This window comes from Sphaerodactylus townsendi, linkage group LG06, assembly GCF_021028975.2.
Source record: "Sphaerodactylus townsendi isolate TG3544 linkage group LG06, MPM_Stown_v2.3, whole genome shotgun sequence".
NCBI lineage: Eukaryota > Metazoa > Chordata > Lepidosauria > Squamata > Sphaerodactylidae > Sphaerodactylus > Sphaerodactylus townsendi.
Genome location: NC_059430.1, coordinates 87,530,191 through 87,548,340, shown reverse-complemented (window position 1 = coordinate 87,548,340; position 18,150 = coordinate 87,530,191). Strand labels below are relative to the sequence as shown.

General features: G+C 43.1%; 1 protein-coding gene across 2 annotated transcripts in view; it reads right to left on the bottom strand.

Moving 5' to 3' along the window:
• The window catches only part of FBXL13 (F-box and leucine rich repeat protein 13), an 89,306-nt gene that overhangs the window by 55,691 nt on the left and 15,465 nt on the right, over positions 1 to 18,150 (bottom strand). For both annotated transcript variants that reach the window (XM_048500546.1, XM_048500547.1), the window contains exons 5-9: positions 16,918 to 17,072; positions 14,137 to 14,246; positions 11,286 to 11,516; positions 8,545 to 8,640; positions 5,142 to 5,277 (exon numbers count right to left, since the gene is read on the bottom strand). In XM_048500546.1, the coding sequence (XP_048356503.1) occupies positions 5,142 to 5,277; positions 8,545 to 8,640; positions 11,286 to 11,516; positions 14,137 to 14,246; positions 16,918 to 17,072 (728 nt within the window). The remainder of the gene's footprint in view (positions 1 to 5,141; positions 5,278 to 8,544; positions 8,641 to 11,285; positions 11,517 to 14,136; positions 14,247 to 16,917; positions 17,073 to 18,150) is intronic.

Below are 18,150 nucleotides of genomic sequence, written 5' to 3'. Positions count from 1 at the left end.
ATGTGAGAGGCTGGGTGAGGAATCTTTAATACTAGTATATACGAAGATCAGCTCTTGGAAGAAAATCCACAGCGAAGGATATAATGTGACCATCTTTATTGTAGGGATAAGGGGTTCACTTGGTTCAATGCAGCAAACATGCACACACAGAGTTCCTAAGGTATATATAGGCTGGAAATAAAGATTTGGAATAGAAAGGAGTATGGGATATATGAGTGACCTGATCACGACGTGAAGGAGATCCAGGGTTTTGAGCCAAATGGTCACCATTTGGTTCCAGGGGGCAATGCATTGGACACAGCAACAAAGATGGAAAGGTGTCAATGGCATTGAGCGATTGGGTAAGATATTTATAAGGTGAAAAACTACCTTTGCAGGTGTCAGGACGACCTTTGGGGGATGTTAGGACAACCACTGGGAGGTGTCCAGTTGGATTGTTTGAAAAACAATAGAGTGCATTGCAAGGTGGTCAGAAGAAGTTAGTTACAGAAGGGAGTATCTGGATTAAGGCACTCAGGGGAGGCAATGACATAAGGAGACTTCTTGTGGCTGGAAATGAGTATCCATTCAGCAGGGCTACTATACTGTGTTGAGGACACATTATTCCTTGGCTGTGGAGCTGAAAATATGCTGATATGGCAAGCAAGCTGAGAGCATGAGAACTGGAAAACAATTCCTGGAAGTTTCTTGTCCACAAGAGAATGGGCTATTGTCAAAGAATGGACTCCGTCTCTGTAAGACCAGCATCACTTTTTTAGACTGGCACTAGGGCAAGGACACTCGTGAATAAGCATTCCCCCACCCCACCCCGCTTTGTCAGGACAGTATGGTAACAGGAAGGAGAACTAGAAAAGCTCTGGTGAGGACAACAGCTGATCACACTAGCTGAAAAGTTGGTGAATTTTTGTGTCCTCTGAGAAATTGTGCTGAAAATATTGTCCATGTTCTTTCATGTTTTTTTCATTTTACTTCTCTAGATTTCTTTCTGAAATAGTAAGCAATCTCAAATGTTGGGTTATTGGCTAGACAGTAGTAAATGAATCACTATATGTAAGTTCCTGGACAAAATGTTTAATAAGACAAGGAACTTATAAAATTCTCAGGGACAAACCCCTATTACCAAATAATATATTCCTAAACTCAATATTTTATCTGTTCTCAGTGCAAAAAAGAAACAAAGGGATACGGCAGATAATTAATCCACAGAAACACAGCTGCTGCTGGCAGTACAGCTAAGTAATGAAAAGCTGAAAAAGGGAAAATAGATTTACAGCCCACATGGCGTCAACTGCTGTAGGCAGAAAGTCAACAGAATTTCAAAGAGAAAAAGAAAAAAATATAGAAAAACCTGAGGCTCAACATTTGTAGTTGTGGGGGTGGGGTGGGGGTGGGGGTAAGGGAAAATGTTACTTCAATGACTAATAAATATGTAAATGGTTGAACAAAAAGAACAGAAAAAGTAAAGGTAAAGAAAAGGTTACCAAAGTCTGTGCTACACAAATAGCAAAATGATCTAAAATAGTTTCAGAGAGGCATTTACCTAATCTTAACACACTTCAGTTGTGACATAATACAACAATACATTATTAGTGTTGTTGTTTTTGAATTTATTTAATTTTTATTTAAAACATTTATATTTTGCCTTGTCTCCTCAGATTCAAGACACAAAAATACCATAACCATCCATGAATGAGATGAAAAACTACTCAATTAAAACACTACTTTGGCAGCAATGCAAAGATTTGTGGGCAAGCAGACTGGAATGGCTATTCCATGATCTGTTGGTTATTGAATACTAGTAGCTTCCTTTGGAAATCCTTGAGACCCACAGCAACAACTAAGCTCTCTTAGGGAAACATCGCAATGAAAAGCCTTTTATTAAGCCTTTTCCCTTTTAGTCAGCATTCAAATCTGAAAGCTGTCACACACTGCTGCCTGAAGAACCAGAGCTGCAGGTCTTCTGATCTTTTCATTCAAGAAGATAAAAAGGGATCCAATTCAGGTAAACACATAGTTGGACTGTTGCCTCACAAAACATTTTCCCTTACCTTATGAACAGTTTGTGTAAGAAGTAAGGAACAGAACGTCTGTTTCAGTCGCACCCTGTATGTAATCCCTGGTTGTTGATGCAGCCACTGTTGTGTTCTAATGCTGGACATGTTGTGTCCAGATCACCTAGCTGTGAACCTCAGAAGACTAGGCTATAGTACAGTTGATATTACTGCAGAAATTTGGGGTGAAGGGAGCTGAAAGCTATTAAGGACAGTGAAGTCGTTACGGGCGACACAATGAAGAGACGAGACGCAGCGATAACATCCGGTGGAGAGAAGCCAGCAGCAGGCTAATCTGCCGTACTGCGGTCCCTGGCACCTTTTATTAGGGTTTGGGGAAGGCGGGAGAGCGGGAGAATGTTGCACAATACATGACTCATAGGGGCTGCGTACGTGCGGGAGGAAACGTTCCTGTCTGGGCCTAATCCATACCTGGGGGTATGCACCTTTTGTCCCTTTGTCCAGGACATCTTGTGACCCGTGAGTCATGGGGGTCTTGTGACAGGTGAGCGTGTGCGCCCAGAAGGCAACAGATGGCGCAGGCATTCCTGTGCTCTGTTTGAGGCTCTACTGGGTTCGCTGGCTCACCCCTACAGGACAGTCCCCACTCCCCAACAAACCGCTCACTTCCACGCAAAGCCTTGCCAACAGCCACACTGATGCTGCACAATAAAAAAAATAAACCACAGATGGTCTTTGATCCACATTGCTCCGCCATGCAAAGGAATGCTGCTGCACAAAGGTAGATTCCTCACACCAGATTTATAATGAGTTGCAATCGTTATAAATTAATTCATTTTTGGGGAAATGAGTTCATTTATAATAATTGCAACTCATAAATCTTCTGTGCGGAATAAGCCAAAGGAATGCGGTAAAAAATTTACACAATTTTCCAGATTGCGGGGGGCAAAGCGTCTCTCCCAGCAATCTAGAAGGGACAACTGTACCATTTTATATGGGAGACAAGTTTGAGGTGAGGGGACTGACACTGCATTCTTGGATCTAATTTCACATATTCACCCGTTTCATAAGGTTGCCAACCTCCAGGAAATGGATGGAGATCTCTTGAAATTACAACTGGTTTCCAGGCAACAGAGATCAGTTCATCTGGTGAAAATGGCTGCTTTGGAAGGTGGGCTTCTTGGAATTATGCCCTTTTGATGTTCCTCCCCTTCCTAAATCCTGTCCTTTTTAGGCACCACTTCCAAAATCTATAGGAATTTTCCCAACCCAGGGTTGGAACTCATACCAATTTTGAAAATATTAGAAGTTATTGGGAGCTCTGCCTTCTTTACATTTTAAGAGTCCCAAGGATGCAATTAATAGGATGTCTTTTTAAAAGTTATTTTAATATAATAAATCTGATTGATTTAAAATAGCATCATGCATTTAGTCATTTCACTGTATATGTTGAAACTGCTGCTACAATCATGAAAATCAAAGGCAATAAGCAAAAGTTACAAGTGCCGCAACAACCATAGCCCTGATTTCAGTTGATTATATTTGGGGAAAAGGCAAATTCAATGGCCTAAGACCAATTCATTTAGGCCCTTTAAGCCCTTCTCCTTAAACAGCTCCTGAACCAGTCTTGGGGAGCTGTTATTTACACCACTGGAGAAATTTATACACAATCATCAGTATATGCAAGGTGGTAAACTTCTTGCCAGCCTCAGCCCAGAGGCATTCCTCCCATTGGGCAAAGTGGGCAGTTGCCCATGGCGCCCCCTTGTGGTGGATGCCAAAAATGCAGGTTCGTTTGTGGGATTTTTTTTGTATTTTCAGTGTTTTTTCTGTTTTTGGCCTGCAGGGGGCACAGTTTTTAGGCTAGCACCACCAAGAGATAGAAAAAGTGCAGAGAAGGGCAACGAGGATGATTGAGGGACTGGAGCACCTTCCTTATGAGGAAAGGCTGCAGCGTTTGGGACTCTTTAGTTTGGAGAGGAGACGTCTTAGGGGGGATATGATTGAAGTCTATAAAATTATGCATGGGGTAGAAAATGTTGACAGAGAGAAATTTTTCTCTCTTTCTCACAATACTAGAACCAGGGGGCATTCATTGAAAATGCTGGGGGGAAGAATTAGAACTAATAAAAGGAAACACTTCTTCACGCAACGTGTGATTGGTGTTTGGAATATGCTGCCACAGGAGGTGGTGATGGCCACTAACTTGGATAGCTTTAAAAGGGGCTTGGACAGATTTATGGAGGAGAAGTCAATTTATGGCATACCAATCTTGATCCCTCTTTTGATCTGAGATTGCAAATGCCTTTAACAGTCCAGGGTGCCTAACAACGGGAGCAACAGCCGCAGAAGGCCATTGCTTTCACATCCTACATGTGAACTCCCAAAGGCACCTGGTGGGCCACTGCGAGTAGCAGAGAGCTGGACTAGATGGACTCTGGTCTGATCCAGCTGGCTTGTTCTTATGTTCTTATGTTCTTATGACCTGGTGGAAAAAAATCATTGTTTGGTCATGGTGGGGGAGGGTGGCCACCCATGGGGGGGGCATCAAACTCAGGTTTTTTGCCCAGGGCTCCAGTTTGCCTAGGTACGCCACTGCCTCATCCTCTAGCAGCCAGTTGAAATCTATAGTAGACTAACATGTCCCAAACAATGCAAGCTTACCAGGCAGGAGAAGGAAGATAAAATGCACAGTGGATCTTTCCATGGATTTAGCCCTCATTTATGCTCCAAGTACAAACCACAGAAATGTCTATTTGGTTTCATTCTGATTGACACTCCCAACCAACTGGCAATGAGCAGGTAGACTAGAAGGTTGGTCTTCCTCAGCTAGTGGCATAGGTGCCCAAACCTTTGGGTCACCAATTACATCACCCTCAACTACGGTATACTCTTCTCTCCCTCCTGGAAGGCACAAAACGGTACGGTACCCTAACCAAAGAGTGGAGAACTTGACCTGTATCATTTGAAAACCTGTACCATTTGAAAGTACAAGGTTGAAGTACACTGGTTTACATACCTGCAAACATATTGCAATTTTTTTACATACTTCAAAAGAGTGGCCATAGAAACAGGCAAGAAAAATGTGCAAAGCAAAATGAAAGAAGAAATGCAACACAAAAGACTTACCAATACTTTTAAAAGTATGCCATTGCAGTGCCGCACAACTATGAAGATTCAAATGTACCACACAAGCACGCCACTTCAGCAAGATATTTCCTCCTATATGGTCTTCTATTTTGTCTTTTACTTGAGAAAAATTAATCTGGAAGAAAAAAATTATTTCCACAGAAATGATTAAAATGACTGCTAAATATTCCATGTTAAAGCCTTGTTCAATCTAACAGTCTCATCCTGCAAAAATGAATAAATACTGGCAAAATACTTTAAGAGAATTAAATGAAAATGTTTTGAAGTAAAGAATATTAAGTTTGGCATTTGTTCACAAATATTTATGTTATAGATTGATTTCTCTTCATTTCCTTGAATAGATATCTATATAACTGAACTGGTTTTACCTTGGGGGCAGCCCAATCTAGATGAGAGGGACAGCGCAGCAAAGGCAGTGCCAAAGGGGCTTTGGGCGGGACAGAAAGGAAAGAATTTTTAAAACCCACCTGCCGCCTGAATCGCCCCATAGCCTAAACAGGCTTACACCACACTTTTGGGTGGCATAAGTTTGCAGGTGTTCCCAGGCTGGAAGGGTGGTGGATGCAGCATCTTTGCTCTCTCCACCAGTGTAGGTGCCCCTTAAGCCAGAATGGGGGAGGCAAAAGCCGGTACAGGCCTCCACCGCTCCCAAAAGCAGATTCAGCCCCCGCTTGGACTGGCTCATTAGTATCATTATGTTTTTGAAAAAAGGAGTTTTCAAATGATACCTAATTGGATCCAGCTGACATATCTGCTATGACTGTAATATCTATTACTCAGCAGCTCTTAATCTAGAAATCAAACTGTATCACCACATTACCAAGGGTTACCCCAGGGAAATTCTGATTGTTTAAATTTTTAAGAAACTAAAGAAATTTACCTTGACCAGGGAATGACATTTTACTAAGATAATGTCTTAAAACTAAATCCTGCTACATCTACTTTATTCTCCATGTGAAACTTCAAATTCCATCATGTGTGAGAATGGCCGCTTTTGCATGGCCCAAAAACAGCGCCTTAGGGACAGTAAAAACACCGTCCCTGGGGCGCTGTTTGCACAGCTGTCACTGTTGCAGTGCTGTGCTCACTCCCCAAATGGCACGAAAACACTTTTTTTGGAAAGCAGCGTCTTACCACTGGCGCTGTGTGAAGCACACCAGTGTGAGGGCGCAGCTTTCAGTTTACCTTGTCTTCTCTCTGAGGCTCCGGAGGGAGCTCCGTGGCTGTGTCACTTCCTCCCTCTGGAGCCTCGGAGGGAAGACAAGGTAAACAAAAGATGCAGACCGGAGGTGGCTCCATGTGGTCTGCATCTCAAACTTCTTAAAGAAAGTCTTCTTAAAGACTTCTTAAAGAAAGTCTACCCTTTCTTCTCCACTTCAGAGTTGAGGAAGAAGAACCAACTAGGCTGACAAATAACAAGAACACAGACAGCAGCCATCCTCTCAATATGGATGTAAAAAGAGAACTGAGGGAATCACTCTGTCCCCCTCTGACTATTTTCCATGGAAGGCCTGTGCATACGCAGTCCCATAAGACCATGCAGATGAAGCCTAATTTTACTTCATTGTTTACTGAATGACTCTTTCTGATGATTATATTGACTCACTTTGTAATCTACCTTGAGTCCCAGTGAGAAAGGTGAACTACAAATAACATGCATAAATAGAAGAAAAAATCCAAGATATTGGCAATTATATTTAAATGGTTCAGTAACATACATGGTAAATATTTCCCTAGGTATGTGGATCTTTCTGCTTCAAAGATGACCACCTCTGGAGCCTTAACCGATTTATCTGAGAGACTTTTACCTTCTCCATTTCTGAGAGACTTTTGAGACTCAGATATTCTGCTGCATTTTTTCATTTTAGAAACTACTAGCATGGCCCATCCACGCGTTGCTGTGGCTTATTGTGGTGAAATGGAAAAGGAACAGTAGCATACGGTGACCAGATGTCCCGCTTTTGGCGGGACAGTCCTGTCTTAAGACAACTTGTCCCGGGTCCCGTGGGTTTTTTTAAGTGTCCCGATTTTTGGAAGGCTGCCGCACTGCCTTCTGGGGCGCTCCCGTTCCCCGCCCCATTTCCCGCTCCCCATTTCCCGCCCTGAGGCAGTGTGGCAGCCTCCCGCGCACGCGGCCGCAGGAGCGCACTGCCTTCTGGGGCGCTCCCATTTCCCACCCACCTGCCCGCCCGTCCGTCCATCCCGGTTTACAAAGGTGACCATCTGGTCACCTTACAGTAGCAGCAAATCAATTGCAGAGGCCAGGAGTACATGCTCATGCAAACACGCAGCCTGATACTGTGCAATGTCATTGATGTGTGTGCCCGCATCCCTTGGGGGGGGAATGGAAAGGCACCCCTCCCACACATCTAGGCTGGCTGGTCATGATCCTTTACCTGGGAGTAAGTTTGGTTGGTGGCAATGGGTGTCGCTTCTGAGGAAACCCTCTGAGGGTCGTGATGCAGCCATTCTAAGTATGTCACGGTTGCTGTACCGATCTTACTCCTGAGTAATGCGTGCCTGGTTTTCTTAACTGTAACCGCAGTATTCAGGGAATCTAGGGTGCCTAGCCCCTCCCTCTGGTCCCTTGCATGTCGCCCCTCACTCTCTTCCCTCCCTCACTTCTCTCCCCTTGCATGCCACCCCTCCCCCTCCTTCCCTTCCCTTTCCCTCCGCTAGGGTGGGTGGGTCATATCAAGATGCTGGGCCCCCTGCCTCCCCTCCCTTGCATGCCATCCCTCCCTCCCTCCCTCCCTTTTCTCTTGTGTGTGTATGTGTTTCACTTCCACTCGAGTGACTGCCTATGTACTGTTTCCACTGCTCATATCTGGCCGTCTGAGTGAACATTCTAAGCAGCACGAACATTCTAAAAGTGACAGTTACACACAGGCAGCTGCATGTCCTTCACCAGGGAGTGCCAGGAAAAAGCCATTTTACCTGGGCCAGGTATGAAATTTCAGGTATGTGAACATCTAAAAACACTCTCGCCTGGCTGACTATAGTGGCTGGGAATTTTCAGAGGAATTGGCCCAGCAGTTACTGAGTTATACTGTCATCAACAAAAACACTGTTAGCTTTTCATATATATAGATAACTGATAGGAAGTGAACTGACACACTCAATACTATGTCATAGTTAGTCATTCACTGGAACTAGGCAGTCTAAATAGATTCATTTATCAGTACAAATTCCTTTTGGTTCTATGTATGTATAAAATACATATATGTGAATAAGAGACCATTAGAACTTTATTTCTGTTCTGCTTGCTGTCACTAAAGCATATATTACAATTGGGAGCTTTATTATTCATTACCATAATTTCCTCCTCAGTTTGCTTTTTAAAAATGGTTACTGAATCTCACTTTTAGGCATATGTACTTACACTACTCCAAATTGAACAAACATGTGTCATTGTGTTCCATGATTGACAAACTTGAGAACATCTTCCCAAGTCAATTAAGTTTAAATACTGAAAGATCTAGATTGGAAACACAGAAATATGTTAATATACAAACAGTTAGTTAACAAGTAACTTGTAAATTTTACCACAGCAATTGTCATCACATTAAATAAACAGAATTGGCACTCTTAAAAGTATTCAATGTTAAATATAACTATTAGAGTTTTTAGAACTTCCATAGTCATAGGCTTGAACAGATATATTTTTTTAAAAAACCTTACTTTTTTCCCCTTCATTCTATTTTCCCCCTTTATTCTATTTATTTATTAGTTTTATATACCACCCTCATTATTTTGCTTTCCGATCTGATTAAGTATAATAAACGTCTTCCTAAACATGATGTTTCTAACTGGATTCAAACCTTTACATTCTTAACCATATGCCTATCATTTTGCGAAAGCAAAATAAGCAAAAATGCAAGATGGGGCTGACAAATCACTGTGCCCTCAGCCCCCCCCCCCCCCCCCGAAGCCAAACAAGAATTGGCCACATAAGGCGGGCGGGAACTGCCTCTGCCTCTGGAAGCCTGCTACTCAAGTGCCAGGTGGGGTGGGCATGATCAGTGTCAGGAGCATGTTCCCTTCCCCTCTCCTTCAGCAAGTGGGGCTGAGGGTGGAGGGAGGTGAAGACTGCGATACCTCCCATTGCTAACTGACTGAGACCACCCCAAGATAGTGAAAAAAAGTGGAACAGATTCAAGAATAATGTTGAAAGGGAACAAGAAAACCGAATCATCAATTGATGACCTTCTTTATAATGATCTTCAACATATGCTTTGATTAGATATGTTAACAAAAAGATCTTTAAGTTCTATGAACTTGGGGTGAGGCATGGAGCCAAAGTACAGCAAGCTATTGGCAAGGATCTGTGACAACATATCTGGGGGTTGTGACAGCTTATCTGGGGGTTTAGTTAACTGCAGGAAGTTATGGACAGATATATTAATTTTGAGTTCAGCAGTAAGCTTTTTAAATTGTGTGCCTCAAGAAACTCAGCATTGCTGTGTGTGGACGAGATATATTGAGATGGTTAAGTCTACTATATACTTGTTTTGAAACCATTGGTACCACTAAAATGGACAGAATTTACTGCTGAATAAATTAGAATTCATGGCTGTAGTCCTATTCACAATTCATTACTTTCCACTGACAAAACAGATTGGTCACCTCTCTCACCTTGCTGCAGCCTAAAATGCTGCCCTAAGGACCTGAAAGAAGAGCAAATCAGACATCTGCAACAGGGGGAGAATAGCTGCAAAAATCATGCCTTCCTTCTCTGGGGAATTCAGATTAGCCTGTGCACTCCAACACACCCCAGCTGGGTGACCTTGGACTAGTCACAGTTCTTCTCAGCTCTCTCAGCCCCACCTACCTCACAGGGTGTTTGTTGTGAGAGGGGAGGGGAAGGAGCTTGTAGCCCCTTTGAGTCTCCTTACAGGAGAGAAAGGGGGGGAATATAAATCCAACTCTTCTTCTTTTTTAAGCAGAATTCTGCAATTCGATCCCACACATTCACTGTGTCATAAGAACAAATGAAACCCCACAAGAAATCGACAGGTAACCAACAGGCTGCTCTTCTTTGCACAGAACAGAAGCCCAAATCTTATTTTAGCTGACTATGAGGACTTTCCATTTCTACTAAGGAAAAAAGTCCTTTCACTATCTACGGTTAAAGATTTAGTAATAGTAGAAGAAGAGTTGGATTTATATCCTTCCTTTCTCTCCTGTAAGGAGACTCAAAGGGGTTTACAAACTCCTTTCCCTTCCCCCCTTACAACAAACACCCTGTGAGGTAGGTGGGGCTGAGAGCTCAGAAGAATTGTGACTAACCCAAGGTCACCCAGCTGGTGTGTGCTGAAGTGCACAGACTAATCTGAATTCCCCAGATAAGCCTCCACAGATCAAGCGGCAGAGTGCAGAATCAAACCCAGTTCCTCCAGATTAGAGTACACCTGTTCTTAACCACTACGCCACTGCTGCTCCTCCTTTTTAGGAGAAAAATAAACAATAATCTCCTATGCAGGAACTTCGACTGCACTTTCATTGCAGAGCCATGTACTGCTGGAGCAACAAAACCAGAGACTATAGGGCACGGTGCCATACTCCATCCTTCTGTCTTCCAGACAAGGTGGGATATTGTTTCAAACAATGGCATGAGCAAAAGATTAGGTGAACATATGTGATTCACTGAAGATGTGAGCTATGACTCATGAAATCTCATACCCTGCCAGAAATGTTGTTAGTCCTTAAGGGGCTGCTGGATTCCCACTCTTTTCTGTTGCTACAGACAAACTAGAATGGCTACCCTTTGTGATCTGTGACCTATGACTTCTTTTGTAGTGGTTCAGGAGAGGATGAAAAGCAACTGGTAGCTAGCACAATCACTAATGTGCTTAACTGGACCAATTAGCAAACAACTAGCACAACATGCAACTTAGGTCACCCTCATTTGGGGCGCTTGAATATGGCAACCTTAACAACAACTTCATTACACTAATGTATGTATAATATACAACTGCTCTAATACATCTGAAAGATGCTGAATTTTGGCCAGCGTTAAGTGATATTCTACTGTTCTAAAGTCCCGAAGCACAGGTTCATAATTATAAATACTAATTCAAACCAAAATCCACTCTACACTCTATTTTAAAAAATCTTACCAACCTGCACTAATGCATTTTGTGGCAATTTTGCCAAACCTGTTAATCTTGCAGGCACATTGCGGTCGAAATGCAGGAGTCTTTCAGCAGTTGGACGTCTATCAGAAAAACGTCTTTCAGGAAAACGTCTTTCAGAAGGACGTCTTTCAGAAAGACGTCTTTCAGAAGGACGTCTTTCATGAATTTCAGCATGAAGTTGTTTATCTGTTTCCTCAATATCTTTTTTTTGTAAATGCTGCAAAATAAACACATAAAGAACCACAAAAGAGTATTCTGTTTATTCACAGTATAGCTATGATATGGTATGGCAAATATAATAAATCAACTGTGCACATGGAATTATTCAAGAGGGCCTTTTGCACAGGTAATAAGGTTGTACTGTACAAAATGGTTTACAAACTTTCTTGACAGTGACATAGGTATATATTTTTATGGGGGGTTCAGGGGGTGAGGCCACGCCCCCACCCACCCCTCGGGCTCAGTGCTTATAAAAGTAGTTCTCCATGGAAAGGGATGGCAGACTCCCCTGCCACTCCCGCCCCGGCCCCCCACCGGCTGGGTTCCCAGCTGGCAGTCCCTTCTCCCTCCCCTCCAGAGTTCAGGGGGTCCAAAGTTATGGACCTTCAAAGGTGTAGCCCCCATCTTCTATTAGCTCCCATTGGAAACAATGGGGGATGGGTCACCCCTTTTGGGAGTCCATAACTTTGGACCCCCTGAACCAACCTTCACCAAACCTGGGTGGTATCAGCAGCAGACTATCCTTATGATATCACCTAGGTTTAGTGAAGCTTGATTCAGGGGTCAAAGATATGGACCCTCAAAAGGGCAGCTCCATTACTATTAGCTCCCATTGGAAACAATGGGGAAGGGGGTACCCCTTTTGGGGGTCCATAACTTTGGACCCCCTGAACCAAACTTCACCAGACTTGGCTGGTATCATCAGGAGTGTCACCTGACAATAGCCTGAAATTTTGGTGCTGCCAGTATAAAAAATACGCCCTCTGCAGGCAACAAATAAAAAACACTTTAAAAATACAAAAACCCACAAATGGGGGGGCGGAGCTTCAGACATGCAATGGGGGGGTTGAACCCGAGAACCCCCCCCTTACCTACGTCCTTGTTTCTTGAACAAATTTATTTGGATAAATGGTTAGGGACTGTAATCTGTATTGCTATATATAGCTTACTGTATGCACAGTCTTCAGCCCCGCCTGAAGAGAGAGCAAAATAGCTTGGGGGAGTGAAGCGGGGCTGTGCCAGTGAATTTGCCCTCCCTGGGGCACTTAATCTCTGGAATGCTCTTGCATCATCGCTAGCCTCAACAGCTTAGTAGAGGTGTTCCAGAGGTGTTCCCAAGGGGTGGAGCCGACATTAGTTGGCTTCCACCTTGGGTTAGCAGGGAACTCCACTGTAGCCTAGGGCTCCGACTTATGCCACCCATGTAGCCCCATGGAGGGTTTTCCAGTGGCAGGGAGGTTTTGTCCTACCTTCCTAAGCTGCCCGAGAGAAAGCCCTCAAAGAAGACCCAAGGAGGCGTGCGGCGTAGCACTACCCCAGCTGCCTGGAACTGTGGATGAAGCTGCCTATTTATGTAATTGTTGCAGCTCTTAATGTCATGTTAACACTTATGCTATCTTTCAGTTCTATCTTTTAGATTTCCGTTTGGTTCCAGACTTGTACAATCCTAGTATATTGTTTACTGAATGTCCCATTTTGTTGATTGTACTGGCTTGCTCTATGTAATCTGTTTTGAGTCCCTGTGAAAAAGGCAGACTATATAAATAAAGGAAAAACCAAATGAAAAAGACTCTGAACCAGCTTATATTATGCATGCAACATGATAAAAATTAACATAAACTAGTAAAGCATTTTACATTCCAATGAAAGCAAAGTAAACTAACACTAAAAAAATACTTTGATGACACTGTGCCTAATTAAGATCCACTGGAAAGTTTGAGGCAAAGGTGGATTCCACACAGGCTGAAAACAGAGGTGTGAGGATGGTAAAAACATTGTTGTGGGGGAGGACTTCACACAGCCAGTGCTGCTGAAGCGAAGCTGCAACGACCTATTTTCCCCCAAACGGTGTATTTCTGACTTGCTAAATGAGCTAGCCTTTTTAGAAACGCTGTTCTGCAACCAGTGCCAAGTGAACAGCCGGGCAGGAAGCGCCTCTGCTACAGCTGTGCATGTGGGTTTTTTATTTCCAGTTCCCATTTGCGTAGCCACGCAGGCGCACAGGGTTGAATCAGGGTATCACAAGATGTCAGCGTGGCTGTGGTGGTTCATGTGTGCATTCCTGCATAGCTGCGCAGGAATGGACAGCCAACAACAACAAAAAACCAATACACCTCCATGCGAAAGCCTGTGACCTGGCCGATTTGCATGCTGTCTACGGGACGCCCGGCCATGTGGATGCTCCAAGGCAGCTGCGTTTCTGTTTACGCCACCTGCGCTGTTTTCGGCCCATGTGGAATCCACCTAAGTGAAGACATTTTACTGATTGAAGTCAATACTACTCCAATTTATATTACTGTGCTCATAATCATGGTAACCATATTCATATGAAGTTTTCCATGGTTCTACTTTGGTTCTACTTTAGCTCTTCAGCACTAGCACACAAGGAGGTAAGCCCTGCTACACTTTTTATAGCAAACAGGACTCACCAGAAGTGTACCATAAAAAATGGGCTCAATTGTATTTTTAAACATATATTCAAAGTTCAATTTATGTTGAATCTATTCAAACGAACAAAATTTGGTAATTTTGTTTAGGATCTTGTTTATGATGCTCTCTATACTGGAGAAAATGAGTTTATACTAATGCATCTACTGTAAGAACACATTATGGCATACCGCAATGCATTTTTTAGCTCTTCTATTATAGCAAGCCTCTCTTCGCCAGGCCGATAAGGTAGCCTTCTGTAAAGTTAAAGTAAAGACTTTTCCTATCCTTGATGCTGCCACTGGAGGAAAAAAAAATCAGTCACAAAACCAGGGTCCTTATTAATAAACAGTCATTCCATTTAAGCCTTAAAGAGGATCATTTCCACTTTTGTTTCATTATATATATGCCTCACAGTGCTGAAAAGTAATATAAATGCAGGCAATGCACACATTAGTATATCCTCTCTGGGGATGCCTTTCAACATTGTCTGGAAACCAGCTGGTTACTGTCTGGGGTGAGTGGGATCAACTGGATTCTCCGCCTTCTAAGTAGTTACTAATTTCGAGTGCCGAGGAAAGGGGTTGCCTACATCAACCTCCCTGCCCAATAGGGACTGGAGGTGCGTGTGTGAGGCAATGGCACTGTCTTATTTATTTGTTTGTTTGTTTGCTTGTTTGTTTATTAATTATTGCATTTTTATACCGCCCTCCCCCGGAGGGCTCACCACCCTCAGAACCTGTTATTAAAATTTTTGGATCCCACCACTTGTCTGGGGGTTATTATTCCCACACTGAAAGATCTGTACTGGCTGCTCATCTGTTTCCAGGCACAATTTAAGTGCCCATTCTTGCCTTTAAGACCCTAACAGCCCAATCCAGGCTACAGTGGAATCAGGACAGGGTTGCGCCAAGGTAGGTACCCACCACACTGGCATAAGGGGCAAATACAGTGGTACAGTGGGTAATTACACAGGTGGCAAGGTGCTACGCTGCTCTGCAGCTGAACCCAGAAATCCAAGCTGTGGTGGTGTCAGTCAGACGTAAGATCTTATGCCAGAGGAGTGAGGCAGTCCAAGGATATTTCTGGAGGTGGAGTCAATTGTAGTTGGCTTCCAAAGGACTTTCAGTCAGGAACGACCCTCACGCCAGTAGCTGAGTTACAACACTGTCAGAACTCTGTTGCTTCACTGGGATTTCTGGGCAGTGGGACTTTTCCTCTGTTTTTGTCCTTTCTGCACCATCCAGAACCCCTTTGTTGGCAGTGGGGCTGTGCCTCTGTGGCGCCATCTTTGGAGACTGCTTGATCTTTTACCATCATTTGCACATACTAGTTCAGGGTTAGGGAACCTGCGGCTCTCCAGATGTTCAGGAACTACAATTCCCATCAGCCTCTGTCAGGATGGCCAATTGGCCATGCTGGTAGGGGCTGATGGGAATTGTAGTTCCTGAACATCTGGAGAGCCGCAGGTTCCCTACCCCTGTACTAGTTGGTTCTAAACTGTTCAATATTTTATGATCTTTTTAATGCCAGGATTTTAAATACTGGGCTTTCAGTTGATAGCAATTTTATAGGGGTTTTTTTTTTTAGTTTAATTATATTTTACTTCATCAGTTGCCTTCAGCAGGTTCTCTGGAAAGACAGCACAGATGTTCTCTACATAAATAAATACAGTTGTCTGTAATAAATTTTCTAATAGAAATAGACAAATACATACTGCTGAATTATGTTTTGTATGGGCAGCATGATGATTTGCCACTATTTAAATGAGCTTCAAGGGAGTTTCACAGTGCCATCCAAAGCAGACAGCACCATTCTAAGCCAATTTATTTAGAAGGGTATAACTCATTTTAGGATTGCACTGTCAGGCTTCTTGTGTGAACAATACTCCCCAAGTTGCCAGCAAATCACAATCTGCCATTACATCCAGACCAGACCAGCAAAGTATGCTTTGCTTTTGCCCTGGACATCAAGATTCCAAGCGATTATTTGTTCCAACTTTAGAATCCTGGTTTGTAAGGTAAGCAAATGGTAGTTTGCTTGCTTGGATGTACTAGAGGTTCTAGCAGGGGAGTGCAGTTTTTGTGTACCCTTGAGCGAAGAAAGGTACACTCCTTGTATCTGGTATGGTAGTCCTCTTCCACTAAGTATGCAGCTTCAGGAGGAATGCACATGGAACAGTGAGGGAGGTAGGGGACACCCATTTATCCAGCCAGATCAGCTGAATCAACCATGGCGTTCAATGGGGTCACAGATGTCGCAGCCAGATCGCCCTCACATCCCTTAGATGTACTGGAAAACTATACCAAAAATCAGAAATAGCCAATAATCTCAGTTCCTTTTATACTACAACAAACCATGTTGCTGTGATATCCGAACCAAGTCAATGGGATATATGCGCAGTAATGTTTCCAGAAGGTAAAAAAGAGAAAGCAGACTCAAAATGTACATTATAAATGTCACTGATATGTTATACATTACTAACACAAAGCACAGAATTTGAAAGGAACACATAATTTATTCTTGAACTCATAAAAATAAATATTTATAGGTTCAGGTGGATAGTCATGTTGGTCTGAAGAAGCAGAAAAAAGTTTAATTTCAGTGGCATTTTTAAGAACAGCTAAGTTTTATTCTTGGCATTAGCTTTCATGTACATGCACACTTTTAAAGAAAGAGCCGAATTAATGAAAGTCATATAGCTACAACTGAGCAATGATTTCATGACAATGTTTAAAACAAACCTGCTAAGCAATAGGACATACAAAAATACTTGTCATACTTCTCTGGGAAACCTGCCTCTTTTTTTTCTCACAAACTTGTCATTTGTCTGCTGGAAGATATACACATTGTAGTCTTATCTTTTAAAAATAAACATGGTAATGTTGTGAGGTTGAGCCCCAAAGATACTATTAGTTTCAAAAACAAAGTACACAGTTTGCATGATCTAAAATTGACAATGTTAGACTTACATTTGTGCTGCTTTTTGCGGAAATGCATCCAATCTTTCCACTTCCTTAGGCCCTGCCTTAAAACCCGGCCTTTGTAAAAGCCTCTTGCAGCAGTCATCTTCTTCTCCAGGATAACGTGTGCAGATTTCCTCATAGCACCATAATGTCTCCAGGCCCTGCAGTTATTTACACCATGGAAAAAAGGTGAAAATACCCAACTTAAAAAGATAGGGTAAACCAAAAAGGTTGTGAGTACAGAAAAGGTTATTGGGGAGGGAGGCAAGGTGGGCAGGAGGGACACCTCTGTAACCACCACACTACACCAATCCATGTGTTTTGTTAAAGCATCGTTTTTCTACAATTATTCCACATAGCAATTAAAGTAGTGTATATACCTAACAGAAATTCTGCAATGGCCACCCTAAGGATTAAGGCAATATAAGTTCTTCTTGGTTCTACAGGGGTCAGCAACCTTTACCACCCAAAGAGCCATTTGGACCCATTTTCCATGGCCCAGAAGATCTACCGAGCTGGAGAGGCAGCTCCACACGGAGCTGCCTCTGGTTCGGCCCCTCCACTCACCTTTCCTTCCAGCGCTGCTCTGGAGGGCTGGAGGGACACGCCCATGCTACCCTCTGACCTCCAGGCCATCCGGAGCCGCAGTATAAGGCTGAAAGAGCCGCATGCGGCTCCAGAGCCGCAGGTTGCAGACCCCTATTCTAGAAGGACTGCAATTTCAATCTGTAGAAATCTTCCTGTTTGCTGCAGCTTATTTAATTGTGTTTTTGGCTAGCTTTACAGTTTAAAAAAATGGCTCCCAAAAGCTGCAATCCTTAATTTAAAAATACTCATCACAATTGATGACCAATACAAATTGTTTCTTGGGGAGCGGATATTCAGCTGAAACTCAGTCCGAGTACAGTGAAGGAGTACCTGGCTGCATCCTGCCTTCTACCTTAGGGTCTCGATGTTGGAAGCTGGATGCTGGTGGAAGAAAGATCTAAGCAGAAACTGGCTGTAGGCATAGCAGAAGGGATCCCTGGTTTCTTTCTGCCCTTCCTCTGGTAGTCCCTTGAGTGACAGCTGGTTCAAAGCATTCACCTTCTCTTCCTTCATAGCATCAGTATTTTGAATTTGATCCTATATTTACTAGTTTCCAACAAGTTTCCATCATGTTTATTCCTTTCCTCCAAAGACCTCAAAACATCCCCATATTCTTATTCCTCATTGCAGTCAAAGCAATCCCATCATTTC